Raw genomic sequence first — 13,730 nt, forward strand, 5'->3', positions numbered from 1 at the left:
AATTCTCTAATAATCAGAATTCTAATCAAAATGACTTTAAAATATCACCTTCCACCCACCAAATTTACAAATATAATTAAAAGTAGTCAAATTACAATGTTTGTAGGGCCATGGGCAACAGGCGTTCTGTCACACTTCTAGTGGGAAAGCAGAAGGCCTTTAAGTTTTTGGAACAACAAATGGTAATGACAATCAGAGTGTCAACATTCATTATACCTCTGGACCAGCAATCATTCTGAGGGACCTAGAACCCAAAAATGTTATTAAAAGGAAGAGAGACCTGCTGTACAAAAAATAACACAACTACCTCACTTGTGGCAACTAAGTGGTGCAATATAGAGAGTGTAAGGCCTGAAGTCAAGAGACTTTTCTTACATTCAAATGTGGCCTCAGACACTTACTAGCTGTGTGACCCTGGGCAAGTCACTTAACCCTGTTTGCCTCAGTTTCCTCATCTGTCAAATGAGCTGGAGAAGGAGATGGCAAACCACTTCAGTATCTCTGCCAAGAAAACCCCACATGGGGTCATGAAGAGTCAGACACAACTGAACAACAACAGCTTTATTTGTAGTTGAAAAAAATGGAAACAAATCTAAATGCCCAATAATTGGAAAATAACCAAACAAATTGTGGCATATCAATGTAAAACAGTATTATTGTACTGTGAAAAATGATAAATGAGAAGAATACAAAGCAATATGAAAGTGAGGACATCACAATTTGTAGAAAAAGAAAAACATACACGCAAACTAAGACTAACAACACATACATACACTTACATATCTCTACACACATTGTCCAGACCTATAATTTCATTAGTGTGGGAAATCCCAGTGTGGAAACTGCCTCCAGCCAATGCCAAATCTGAAGCTCTGTGTAATTTACACTCTTAAAATGAGTCACCTGGGGCAGCTAAGTGGCGCAGTGAGTAGAGCACCAGCCCTGGAGTCAGGAGGACCTGAGTTCAAATCCAGCCTCAAACACTTGACACACTTACTAGCTGTGTGACCTTGGGCAACTCACTTAACCCTAATTGCCCTGCCTTCCCCTCTCCAAAAAAGAAAAAGGAAAAAAATGAGAAAAATATTTTTAAAAAAAGAGTCACCGGAGGCACAGAGAGATTAAGAGACTTGCCCAAAGTGAGTATATATGAGGGAGGACTTGAGTTCATATCTTTCTGATCCCAAGGCTGGCCCTTAATCCATTAGTCCACGTCACTTTTCATATTTTATTATCATTGCTACCTTAAAAAATTAAATGTAAAAAATTTAGATATTAAGGTAAAGTGTTTTTTGGAGAGTCTGGCGGTGGAAGAAAGGCAGGGGAAAAGGAGGTGATAGGAAACTTTTGCTTGGAGCCCCAAAATGTTGTAACCTACTACAAATGAGATCTGTCATCTTTAAGGGGAAAAAAACCCACAGGATATTTACAGAACTTACTGTAATACATCATTCAAAGTTCCTTTGAAGTTCACTCTAGTAACACTTTTAACCTTACATAGATCATTTTGGCTGCTATCTACAAGCCCCTTTCCTTACTCAAAAAGTTCAGCACCAGACTCACCACCTTCCTCTCTTTCCAGGGCCTTCAACACTCATGTTAATGGTGGTTCAAATACTCTAAATTCCCAGTTCCTCAATCTCCTCAAGTCCCAGGGACACTTCTGGTCCTACCAAAAACTAAACCACTATCCTGTATATGTCATCCATTTCTCAGCCAAAAATCCTGAAAAAGTTGTCTTACCCTTATTTTCTCCATTCCCTCTCATTTGCTCCTCTGGAATCTGGCTTCCAACCCCATCATTCAACCAGTCAACTGAAACCATTCATATTCTCCCTCTCTCTCTCTCTCACATATACTCGAGCACACACACACACACACACACACACACACACACACTCTTTCTGTCTCTCTCTCTCTGCCCTCCAACCCCACCCCAATGACCTCTTAATTGACAAAACCAATGTTCTTTTCTCAGCAGTTATCCTCCTAGACCTCTCTGCTGCATGTTAACTCTGCTGACCACCACAATCTCCTCCAGAATATTATATCCTCCCTGGATTTCCATAATGCTGCTCTCTCGCCTCCTTCTCCCACCTATGAGCATACACCTTCTTAGTCTGCTTTGCTGGTTCATTATCTATCCCCATCACACTCCCTGACTGCGAGCATTCCCCAGGGCTCTGTTCTGAACCCAGTTCTCTTCTCTCTTCACACTTTATCACTTGGTGACATATTTGGTTCTCTATGCAGACGACTCCCAGAGCTACCTATCCAGCCCCACATGCTTAGACCTCAGCCCTTCAGAAAGTGAGGTCCTTGAGAATGCAGGATTATTCCATTCTTTGTCAATGCCTGGCACTTAGTAGGTGCTTGAACAGTGATTACTGATTAACTGATTGCTAGAATCAAATGTCCCCAGCCTACTCAGGCTAGGGCAAAGCATATCTGTTAAGTTCATCTTAGTAAAGACTCTTATGTTGTAGGTGGTCCACAGCCAATGTGACCTCCAGGGTTAGGGAACTCTTACGTGATTCATTACCAAGAACTTGTCTATACTTGTTACACATTTGCTTGTATTTAATCTCTTAGCATCTTACTTTTCTCATAAGTTGGTATTTTCAAAATTCTAATCTTCCTTGCAGGGTTACTGTCACAATCAACCTAGATAATTATAGAGAAACTTTTTTTTTTGCCAAATTCTTTTCTTTACTATCACATTATAATAACATTATCAAGGAACTGTCTTGTCACCTCCTGAATGTCCTATTGGAGTTAATGCAACACAACCTATATACATAAAATTACAATTAGGTCACATCTACCTCTTTACCAGTCTTCTTAAAATATAGGGAAGTGCTCATTCTAAGTATTTCATGTCAATGCTATTACACAACACTGTAACAAAAGATACTCACAAGCTCTAGTGGACTGAGACGTGTACCAGAAATTGGTCTTGAATCAGATGATTCAAAGCTGGAAGCATGAAGGCTAGCATAAGAAACATTGAAAACACATTAGCTTCTGCATACTTAAATATTTTATTTCTAGGATATGTTTTATTTTCAGCTAATAAAAGTTAACATGTTGCAAACATAATAAAAACATGTGTATTTAGGATTTTAAATTTTAGGGATAAAGGTAATTCAAAATTGGAAAAAATTAAGAACATTTAACAACAAACTTCTTTTCACAATTTTCAGGTGAGGTAAATAAAGTACACTGACCAATAAAATAACTCATCCATAGCATGAAAATTAAAATTTGGAACATTCAATTAAGAATATTTAATGATGAACTCCTTTTAATAATTTTCAGGTGAGACAAAGCACACTGATTGACGAAATGATACATCCATAGTATAAAAATTATTTTGTGCCATTCTCTATAAATATGACTTATAAACCACTACTATAAGTTTTAAGGCATAGGACTTTCCTAGTCACAAAGGATCACTAAGGAGAGGGTAAGGAATTCACCAGCAGTAATCAAATTCATAAACACCTACCCCTAAATAGAAGAATAGGAAAAAGGCCACTCGGTTTCATGAACTTTTAACACTACACAGAAACAAAAATGTCAGGTACCTAAATGACGAAGGAGGTCTATTATCTGCTGTTCTTGAAGATGCAGGTCCAAAAAGTTTTCTTTGATCTTCACGTGGTGTAAATGGTCTCTCAGTTCTAACTGTCCTTAATGCATTTCGTGCTTCATTGATGATCTCTGCACTGGTCTTCTGCTTAGATAATGAACGTCTATAAAATGGGTCCAGTTTTTCTAATTTTTTATCATGTGAAGACTGCATCTTTCTTTTTTGAGGCAAACTACCCTTCGGGAAGCACACCACACACTGCAGATAGATAGCAGCACATCAATTATTTGTTAATAAGATACAATTAAAGATTCACAGTGAATGCTTAAATAATCTATATTACCTTTTGCTATACTTTCAAATGCTAAATGTTAATGAATATTTAAAATCATGACAAACATTTCAAGGAAGAAACCATTTCAAATGAATATTTATTACTCTTAAAAATCAAAACCATAACTATCCTATATCCTAGAATGTTACCATTAGAAAAGTAGATAAGAATAGACTGTCCCACATCCTCTCACTATCTGCATAACAAGCATAGCAGAAACCCTTAGCCCCCTTTCCATAGGACAAGATATATAAGGATTTAAGTAATACAACTTACAATAGGGACAGAAATGAATAAATATCTAGCTCAATACCTACTACTTTTCTTCACTCCTCCATAACCCTACTACTTTCCATGAGATACAGATAATTAAGATATGACATTAACTTGTCTTAAAGGAAATAAAATTAGAAATTACAGTATAATAAGCTAAATGAGAAAGAAAAGTAGTTTTTCGGATATATTCCCTTCCCTCATTTCATTTTTACCACTTATTCATTTTTTATTTATTTGCCATTCATTTATTTTAATGAATGCTGCTTTCCAAATACTGCATATCCTTTGCTCTTCCAACCTTCAAGGTGATCAGGGTCCTGCTAAGAAGGACTGTTAAATAACATTTCTTTTCCACCCTGTTACCTGACTATATCCTACCTGTACTAATTGTAAGAACAATGACTAATATAAACATAAAGGATAGAAGCTTTTCCCAAAATATGGATTTTTTCAACAAACTTCAGAGAAAAGTTCAGCTGAATAACTGTCTATAATATGCTTAAAGTGAATTATTATAAATCATATTTAGCTCTAGAAGTTTGTTCCAGAAAATATGTATCAAATTTCAACAGACAATTATGAATACTGTTAAAAGACCACTGAAAACTCATCTATAAAATAAAGGGGTTGTCCTAGACAATCTCTATGATCCCTTCCAGCTCTACTCCACTATGATTTTCATTAAACAGCTCTTTGGCAAGAGCTCCTAAAGAATAATGCTTAATATATCAGCTCATGACCATGCAGATTCTTACTATACTTCTACTTTTTTAACATTGCATAGGTAAGATGCCACAGGCAAGTTTGTCATATACTTTAAAAATTAAAATTAAATCTCTCAGCTTTAAAACAAACCATTAATTTCTAAAATATAGAAAAATTGTTTGCTTATTGAAAAAAAATTAAGCTTCCCCAAACTAAAAAATATATATACACAACTAGAGAAGTTACTAAAACCATATGAGCTAATGGATGTTTTGTTTTTTTAAAACTTAAGAAAAACAATTCTTAACAAAAATGAAAGGTTTGTGATGTGTGTGCATATTACTGTATTCCCTTATGGAAGCAGATATCAATGGATGGTACTCTAAGGCAGCAAAGAAGGACTTTCCACAATGTGACTCCAAATATTGAAGCTATTGCCTAAAACATCCAGAACATATGGCTTTCAACTCCTATCAGATCCCAATTTCTAATTTGTGTGTTAGATGGAAAAAGAATCATATGAAAAATAAAATCAAAATGTTCTTTTCATATGGAAAAGATGAGTATCTTGGAGACAGACAGGACATCCGCTGGTAAAGAGGAATAACCATTACAACATCCTTACCAAGTGGTCATCCAATATATACTTGAAGACCTCCTGGAAAGGGAAACATAACCTTTCAAAGCATCCTACTCATGCCTAATCATGGCCTCTTGGAATCTCATCCCCCTCAAAACTGAGCTCAAGTATCACCTTCCATATGAACCATTTGCTGATTCCCCTCCACTAGCTACTAGTACCTCTTCCCAACCCTACCAAACTACCTTGAATTTATTCTGTAAATATTTCTATGTTCTTATATTAATCATTCAATTATCAAGCATTCATTAAGCACCTACCACACACCAGGTATTGTGCTTCATGATGGAAATACAAAAACAAAAATGTAAACAGTCCATGCCCTCAAAGAGCTTACATTCTATCAGGGAAGATAGCCTATACTGCAAGTATATGCAAAATATGTAATTACTTCTATCAATGAAGGTCGACATCTTCCCCAAAACTTAACAATCTTAAGATAGTTATCTATTATGCTATAAGAAATGATGAGGGGGATGGTCTCAGAAAAACCTAAGAAGACTTATGTGAACTGATTCAAAGTGAAGTAAGCAGAACCAGAATACTGTACATAGTAACAGCAGTACTATAACAATGATCAGCTGTGAAAGACTTAGCAATTCTGATCAAGAAATACTCTCCCTTCCTTCCTCCCTCCCTCCCCACCCTCGTTGAGAAGGCAGGCAATTCGATATAGGTTACACATGCGCAGTCATAAAAAACACTTCCATAATATTTTCCTTCATCCCATCCTGCCCCCCCCTTATTCTATTCTCTCCTTTCACCCTGTCCATCCTCAAAAGAGTTTGCTTCTGATTACCCCCCTCCCCCAATCTGCCCTCCCTTCTATCAGCTCCCCCCCTTATCCCCTTCCCCCGTAGGGTAAGACAGATTTCCATACCCAATTGAGTGTCAATTCCAATGAGAACAAGGTTCACTCATTCCCTGTCACCTCCCCCCCTTTTTCCCTCCACTGTAAAAGCTTTTTCTTGCCTCTTTTATGTGAGATAATTTAGCCCACTCTACCTTTCCCTTTCTCCCTCTCCTAGCACATTCCTCTCTTTCACCCCTTAATTTTATTTTTTAGATATCATCCCTTCATATTCTACTCACCCTGTGCCCTCTTTATATTATATATATATGTACATATATACATAAATATATATATATATTCCCTCTAACTACCCTAATAATAAGAAAATTCTCATAAATTACAAATATCTTTCCATGTAAGAATGTAAAATAGTTCAACTTTAATATGTCCCTTATGATTTCTCCTTCCTATCTACCTTTTCATGTTTCTCTTGAGTCTTGTATCTGAAAGTAAAATATTCTAGCTCTGGTCTTTAGTCAGGAATACATTAAACTCCTCTATGTCACTGAATGTCAATTTTTTTCCCCTCATGGATTACATTCAGTTTTGCTGGGTAGGTGATTCTTGGTTTTAATCCTAGCTCCTTTGACCTCCAGAATATCATATTCCAAGCCCTCTGATCCCTTAATGTAGAAGCTACTAAATCATATGTTATCCTGATTGTGGTTCCACAATACTTGGATTGTTTCTTTCTGGCTCCTTGCAATTTTTCTCCTTGACCTGGGAATTCTGGAATTTGGCTACAATATTCCTTGGAGTTTTCATTTTGGGATCTTGTTCTGGAGGTGATTGGGGAATTCTTTCAATTTCTATTTTACCCTCTGGTTCTAGAATATTGTAGTAGCAATTAGACTTGAAGATATTTCCCACCCATTAATAGGCCATGTGACCTGCTTATGTCACAGGAAGCCTAAGTTACATGTGGTAGGAGGAGCTTCCTGACAGGAAAAGGAAGTTATGTCACAGGAAATGCAGAGAGAGAGAGAGAAAAGATGTTATGGCTGCTAATGGCTGCCCTCATGATTGTTAGAACTGAACAGGCTGAGTTAGCTGTACTGTGAGTTTGTTTGGGGGAAGACCCAGCAGGGGTCAGAGAGGTTTTGGGATAGAGAGGCTCCAGGCTGTTACATGGGGTTTTAAGTTCCTTGCTGTTATGATAAAGTGGGTTGACTGGCTATGGGAGCTGAACATTTGGTTATGGGATATGATTTTCTGATGTCTGAATAAATATTATGCTTCTTTCACCTTCTTTATGGAGAGTCTCTCATACCTTGTGATACTGAACTACATAGACATATTCATAACTATCATTGATGTTGTGTTTATTGCCTTGCTGATACAAAACCAGGGCAGTTTTCCTTGATAATTTCTTGAAAGATGATGTTGAGGCTCTTTTTTTTTTTCATCATGGCCTTTAGGTAGTCCAATAATTTTTAAATTATCTTTCCCAGATCTATTTTTCAGATCAGATATCCAATGAGATATTTCACATTATCTTCTATTCTTTAATTCTTTTGGTTCTGTTTTTATAATTTCTTGATTTCTCAGAGTCATTAGCTTCCATTTGCTCCGTTCTAATTTTCAAGGAATTATTTTCTTCAGTGGGGTTCTGGACTTCCTTTTCCATTTGTCCAATTCTGCTTTCAAGGCTATTTTTAAGGTGTTATTTTCTTCAGTATTTTTGGAGTTTCCTTTACCAAGCTGTTGACTCATTTTTCATTATTTTCTTGCATTACACTCATTTCTCTTCCCAATTTGTCCTCTACTTCTCTTACTTGATTTTCAAAATCCTTTTTGAGCTCTTCCATGGCCTGAGACCAATTAATATTTTTCTTGGAGGCTTTGCACGTAGGAGCTTTGACTTTGTTATCATCTTCTGAGTGTGTTTTCTTCTTCTGAGTTTTGATCTTCCTTGTCACCTTGATAACTTTCTACTGTCAGAATTCTTTCTGTTGTTTGTTCATTTTCCCAGCCAATTACTTGACTTTTTAAGTCTTTGTTAAGATAGGTGTCTGCTTCCAGTGTGGAGGGTCTACTTTCCCATGCTTTAGGGGTTTTGTGCAGCTATTTTCAGAAATCCTTCTAGGGACCTTAAGTTTTCATTTCTTCCAAGATGGTTTGATCTAAGTAAAGGTCTTTACTCCTCTCCTGGCCTATGCTCTGGTCTGTGAGTGACCACAAGCACTCTTTTTTGCCCTGGAACTGTGAGGAGGGTTCCCTCTCCACTGTTGCCACAAGCTGTGCTACGCCAGTGCTCCTCCTCACCCCAGGACTGCCACCCAGATCCAAGTATGGGCAAAGCAACAGAGTCCTACCTCAGTGTCAGCGAAGAGACCCCTGTAATCTCCTGATCAGCTGTTCGATCTTCTCACCATCTGTTTGCCGAGAGCTCCAGAAGAAGCCACTGCCACTGTGTTTCAACAATCCAGCTAGCAGCTGTTGTGGGGGAGAAAGCCCAACAACAAGAATGCTACCAGCACGCTGCAAGAGCACAGGTTCTTTTGATCTGCTTAACTAAGGAAAGCTATGTGAAGGGGTTGACAAGCTTACTTTAATTCAACATACAAATATTATTCACTTAGTTCAGGGGAAAAAGCCAGCACCCTGAACTTCAGAACAAATACAAACAAATTACAAACATCGACAGACAGACCTTGTCTGATTCAAATCCCAATTCACAGTTACCAGAGTTTAACAAAGTCTCAGCATCCAGGTCACAAGCTGGAGGGCCCTTAGCTACAGCTGCCCGGAGTCTCTGCCTCAGCACCACCACGAGTGAGAGCCCCACACAAATGGCTCTGTCCTCTCTTCTGATAGGGCTTTAGTCGTCATCAAATGTCATCTGAATGACCAGAACTTAGGCTGCTATGATTGGCTCTTGAGTTAGCCTCTCCCCTTAGGACCCTGGAAGGTTCACATCCACATTAGGTTAACACCTAACAGGGGTTAGAGCCTGGGGCTTAGCACTTAGTAAGACTCAAGATGGCATGGCTCTGGAGTTAGCACCTCCCCTTAGCCAGCCCCACCTTGGGCCCCACCCCAGTCACCAATCCACACCCACATAGGTTCCACACCTAATAGGGGTTTGGGCCTGGAGCTTAGCACCTAGTGAGGCTCAATGAAATACACTGAATTACTCAAAGGAAACAAAGGCCAACTAAGTGCTAAGAGCCCATTTAGCTTACCAACACACACTGCTACCACCAGTGCCACTGCTGATACAGTCACTCCCAAAATCTGCTCCTGGTGTGCTGGGGCTGCAGCTAGAACTGAGCTCCTCTCTCACCAGGTCCGACATACCTTTTCTGCTGACCTTCTAAGTTGTCTTCAGTGTTTGTGGGTTGAGAAGTATGGAAACCACTACAGCTGCCAGTGATTCAGTCCCTCAAGGCTTGCTGCGGTTTGCTGGAGCCCAGTGTGTGCTGGCACAGCCTGCACTGGACTGCGCTCCTCTCTCAGCCTGGTGCAACTGAACTTTTCCTTCAACCTTCCAGATTTGGGCTGGAAATTTGTTTCACTCTGTCTTTCTGTGGGTTCTGCTGCCCTAGAATTTGTTTAGAGTCATTTTTTACAGGTATGTGGAAGGGTTGGGGGGATAGCTCAGACATGTCCCTGCCTTCACTCTGCCATCTTGGCTCCACCCCTTCCAATAAATAAATTTTTGAATAGAGAAAGGAAGAATTATCTAGGGCAGTAAGAGGTCAAGTGACTGGCCCTGGGTCAAACAGCCAGTACATGTCAGAGATAGGTCTTAAATCTGGGTCTTCCCAGATCTGAGGCTAGCTCCCTATCCAATGCATCTCATACTTAAAAAAAAATATATAAGGTAATTTGTTTGAGGGGAAGACATTAGCAGCTTTGGAAGAAGGGAGCACTTGGATTTGAAGGGATTCTTGAATCCTTTAAAGAGGATTATTTCTGGAGGAGCAAGGATTGTTTCCTTTCTGTCTTTTAGTCTCCATATCTGACAGAGCAATAAATGCTTATTGGTAGACTGGTCTTGCATTTGTCAAGCTAAGTTGTTTAAACAAAGTTAGATCTTTTTCTGCAAATTACAGGATATACCTCTAATAAAGATCACTATTTGAAACCCAGCCAACTGTTCTAACATGTCTGGTTCTTTCTAGATACTAATTCTGTCATCCAACTATTAAGCGTCATTTACAGAATGGAAAAGCATGCCACATACTCCTTCTTTCAAGTCTTTCATAACAACTGTTGAATTCCCAAGGCCCAAGAAGAGACTCTTTCCCTGAGAAACTCAGCTAGAGATATGCTCCAAGTTAACATCAACCCATCAAGAACATTTTGGGTCCAGTCAGGCTGGATCCATCCTAACTGTACTTTCATCTGGCCACATATTTCCCTCTTAGGCAGAAGGACAGCTAAACAAAATCAGACGCTTTGTTAAATGCCTTGGTGAAATCTAGTCACCTTTCATCCACTTGATCGCCAGCAGTTGTATAAGAAGGGTCGATTACTACTAAACAGTCCTCACACAGTTAGCCCAATTTTTAAGGAGAGAATAGGTTCAAAGACTTAGAGCTATAGGGACTTTCAGAGATGTCTTCATTTTACAGGTGAAGAAACTAAGGCTCAAAGATAAAGTAATCTGCCCAAAGTCACATAAGCATCAGGGATAAGATTTGAAATGAGATCTTATAACTTCAAATGTAATTAAATAAACATTAATTAAGTACCTACTATGTGCCAGGCATGGTACACTAGAAACTGCTTTAGAATATAAGAGTTTGCACAGATTATACATAGATCAGGTGGGACACGTCACACACAAACAAGAGAGTAACCCAAAGTACAGTGAATCTTTAGGATATGAGCTGAGGCACATGATAGAATTGTTTTTGTTCATGGTACACTGCTTTTTTGGTCTTATACTGAACCTTAAAAGAAAACATTCAAATTGTTCTCTAAGGCCTTGCACATTTCCTGGAAAGTACATCTCCAAAATAAGATGACATAATGACTGAAATTTTAAACCTTCCAAAAACTCTCCTGCCAAATGAAGCAAATGCTATATGCTGGGTAACATTAGTCAGAATAGCAAAATATTCCCTATTGGTGTCTGGAAGAAATTCAAAGCATTCATTTATAATCTTATATAAGCCTAATTCTAAACATAGATGTTGAGAGCAAAACACTCTTGCTAATGCTGTTCTATAAATCCATGCTTTTAACAAGAAAGAAGCTGAACAGTTCTACAGATGACATGAGTCTAAGAAATTCCCTTCTATATAATGAAGTTATTTTACCTTTCAATATAAGGGCTAGTAAAGTAGCATATTCCTTATTTCTATTTGAAATAAGTACCTAAAGGCTATAATGACAGTAAGCAACTTTACATTTTTAAGGAGTACAAATCAATTATCCACATAAGTAAAAAAGCATTAGTTTTTAAAAATTGTTGATGCATACAAAAAAATACCACCTTAAGGAAATAGAAAAGATAGGGGAGATACTGCTATTTTGTTCAGAGTGGTTTTAATGCATCTGTTTCATATGTTTTTAGCTTTGTGTTTTCATGCAGCAAGAGAATTTTTATCAAGTATTATGGGGGACCATCAGTAATGCTCTATTAGAGAATGGACCTGACTTATATAGTTTAAAAAAAAAGTAGCCGATCTGGTGAGGCAGGAAAGGTGGGAGGGAAGATTTGAAAAGCAAACAGAATAAACTTTGTCTGACTAGCTTTTATACAAGATTTTTATCCCCCCCCAAAAAATCTACATCAGTTAAGTATGAGAGACGTATTATAACTGAGCAAATCACTTACACTCCCGAAGCCTCGGTTTCTTCATCTGTAAAATGGAAACAATATGAACAGCCGATCCCCCAAAATGTTGCCATAAGGAACAAATGGAGATATTGTATGTAAAGTGCTTTGCAAACCTTAACCATACTACGTAAAAGTGGGTTATTAGGAATTAGTAGTAACAGTAGTATTACCTTTCGGTGAATTACAGTACCACATGCTAATATCCTGATTTCTTCGTCTATTAGTAAAGATCCTCATAAAAGGAGGCGGGGGTCATGACCTAGCTGGAAAGCCTAGTTACAGTCTTTCCCTGGTTCTGCCACTGTTTCCTCCTCTGCCTAAATCTAGAGGTGAGGTCAATGCATCACTTCTGGCCCATGTCCCTCCCGCCTCAGTCTCCCCAGGTGTCTGCTCTCTGTATTCTCCGAGACGGGGGAAGGGGGTGGGGAAAGAGGGGAAGAGACCCTCGGAGACTCCAGCCCAGTCTAACCAACCCCAGACAGCGTCCATGTAGAGAGAGGGAAAGATGCGACAGAGAAGCAACTTCCCCAGCACCCTAGGACCGCAGGTCTTGCTAAAGTCGCTCAGCGCTTTCCATCAACCACAACCTGGGGGGGCCCCCCCAGGCCCGCGCTCCGCGGTTCGCGGGGCTCCCAGACTGTGCAAGCGGCAGGCTGCAGCAGCCAGGCCGGCCCTCCGTCTCCATGGTAACCGTACACAAACTGCCTTCTCCCGCCAGCCCAGCCTTCCAGGCCCCGCTTCCCCGTCTCAGGAGCCCGTGGCCCCCGGGTACACTGCGGCGACGGCCCGAGCGAAGGGAAGGGACGCCAGGGAGGGGGCTCTAGAATAACCAGAAGCACCTGTATGTTGTCAGCGCTGGAAACGTCGGTGACTGAGGCTCAGCTCATTTTTCCAGCCTCTCGGAGGAGGCGGTAGCGGAGGCGAAGACAGTAGCTGAAGCCAGGGCACAGGCAGGACAGGGAAGCCTGGAGAGAGCGGAGTTGGGAAGACCTCTAGAGCGCCGCAAGGCAACTGGGCATGCGCGGACGGTCCTGACGCATGCGTTTAGGCGGGCTCAGCGGGCGGGGGAAGCGGGGAGGAGGGAGGCGGGAAGACTGACAGGCTGTCGCTATCTGGACAGCTAGGTAAGGGTGGGATGAGGTGGCATGAGACGGAACGGAGTGGCATGGGGTAGAAGTTTATATTTGTTTGACATACCTTTTGTATCATCTATAGACACAGATGATATTTATATATGTTGCTCGTCCCCGGTGAATGTAAGCTCCTTGAGGGCAGCAACTGTTTCTTTTTCCTGTCTTTGTATCCCTATCTACTTGGACACATAGTGGGCATTTAATAAATGCTTATTAAGGTGAACCGAATTCAATACTATACTCGTTATAATTTCTTCATCACCATCACTTTAAGAGTGCCCACTGACAGATCTCTGTAACCTAGTTAAAAGTTAATTAAAACTCAGTCAATACTCAGTTCTATTCTTCTAGTTAAAGAAAACAAAAATATTCCTGTCATCATAGTTAGCCAACTTAGAAATAG

General features: G+C 39.7%; 1 protein-coding gene across 1 annotated transcript in view; it reads right to left on the minus strand.

Moving 5' to 3' along the window:
- Positions 1–13,190, minus strand: part of ARMC2 (armadillo repeat containing 2) — a 171,502-nt gene extending 158,312 nt beyond the window's left edge. The window contains exons 1-3 of the mRNA XM_036765854.1: positions 13,034–13,190; positions 3,588–3,850; positions 2,919–2,991 (exon numbers count right to left, since the gene is read on the minus strand). Of these exons, the coding sequence (XP_036621749.1) occupies positions 2,919–2,991; positions 3,588–3,805 (291 nt within the window). The 5' untranslated portion in view covers positions 3,806–3,850; positions 13,034–13,190. The remainder of the gene's footprint in view (positions 1–2,918; positions 2,992–3,587; positions 3,851–13,033) is intronic.
- Positions 13,191–13,730: the final 540 nt, after the last annotated feature.

The sequence above is a fragment of the Trichosurus vulpecula genome, chromosome 7 (genome assembly GCF_011100635.1).
Source record: "Trichosurus vulpecula isolate mTriVul1 chromosome 7, mTriVul1.pri, whole genome shotgun sequence".
Classification (NCBI taxonomy): Eukaryota; Metazoa; Chordata; class Mammalia; order Diprotodontia; family Phalangeridae; genus Trichosurus; species Trichosurus vulpecula.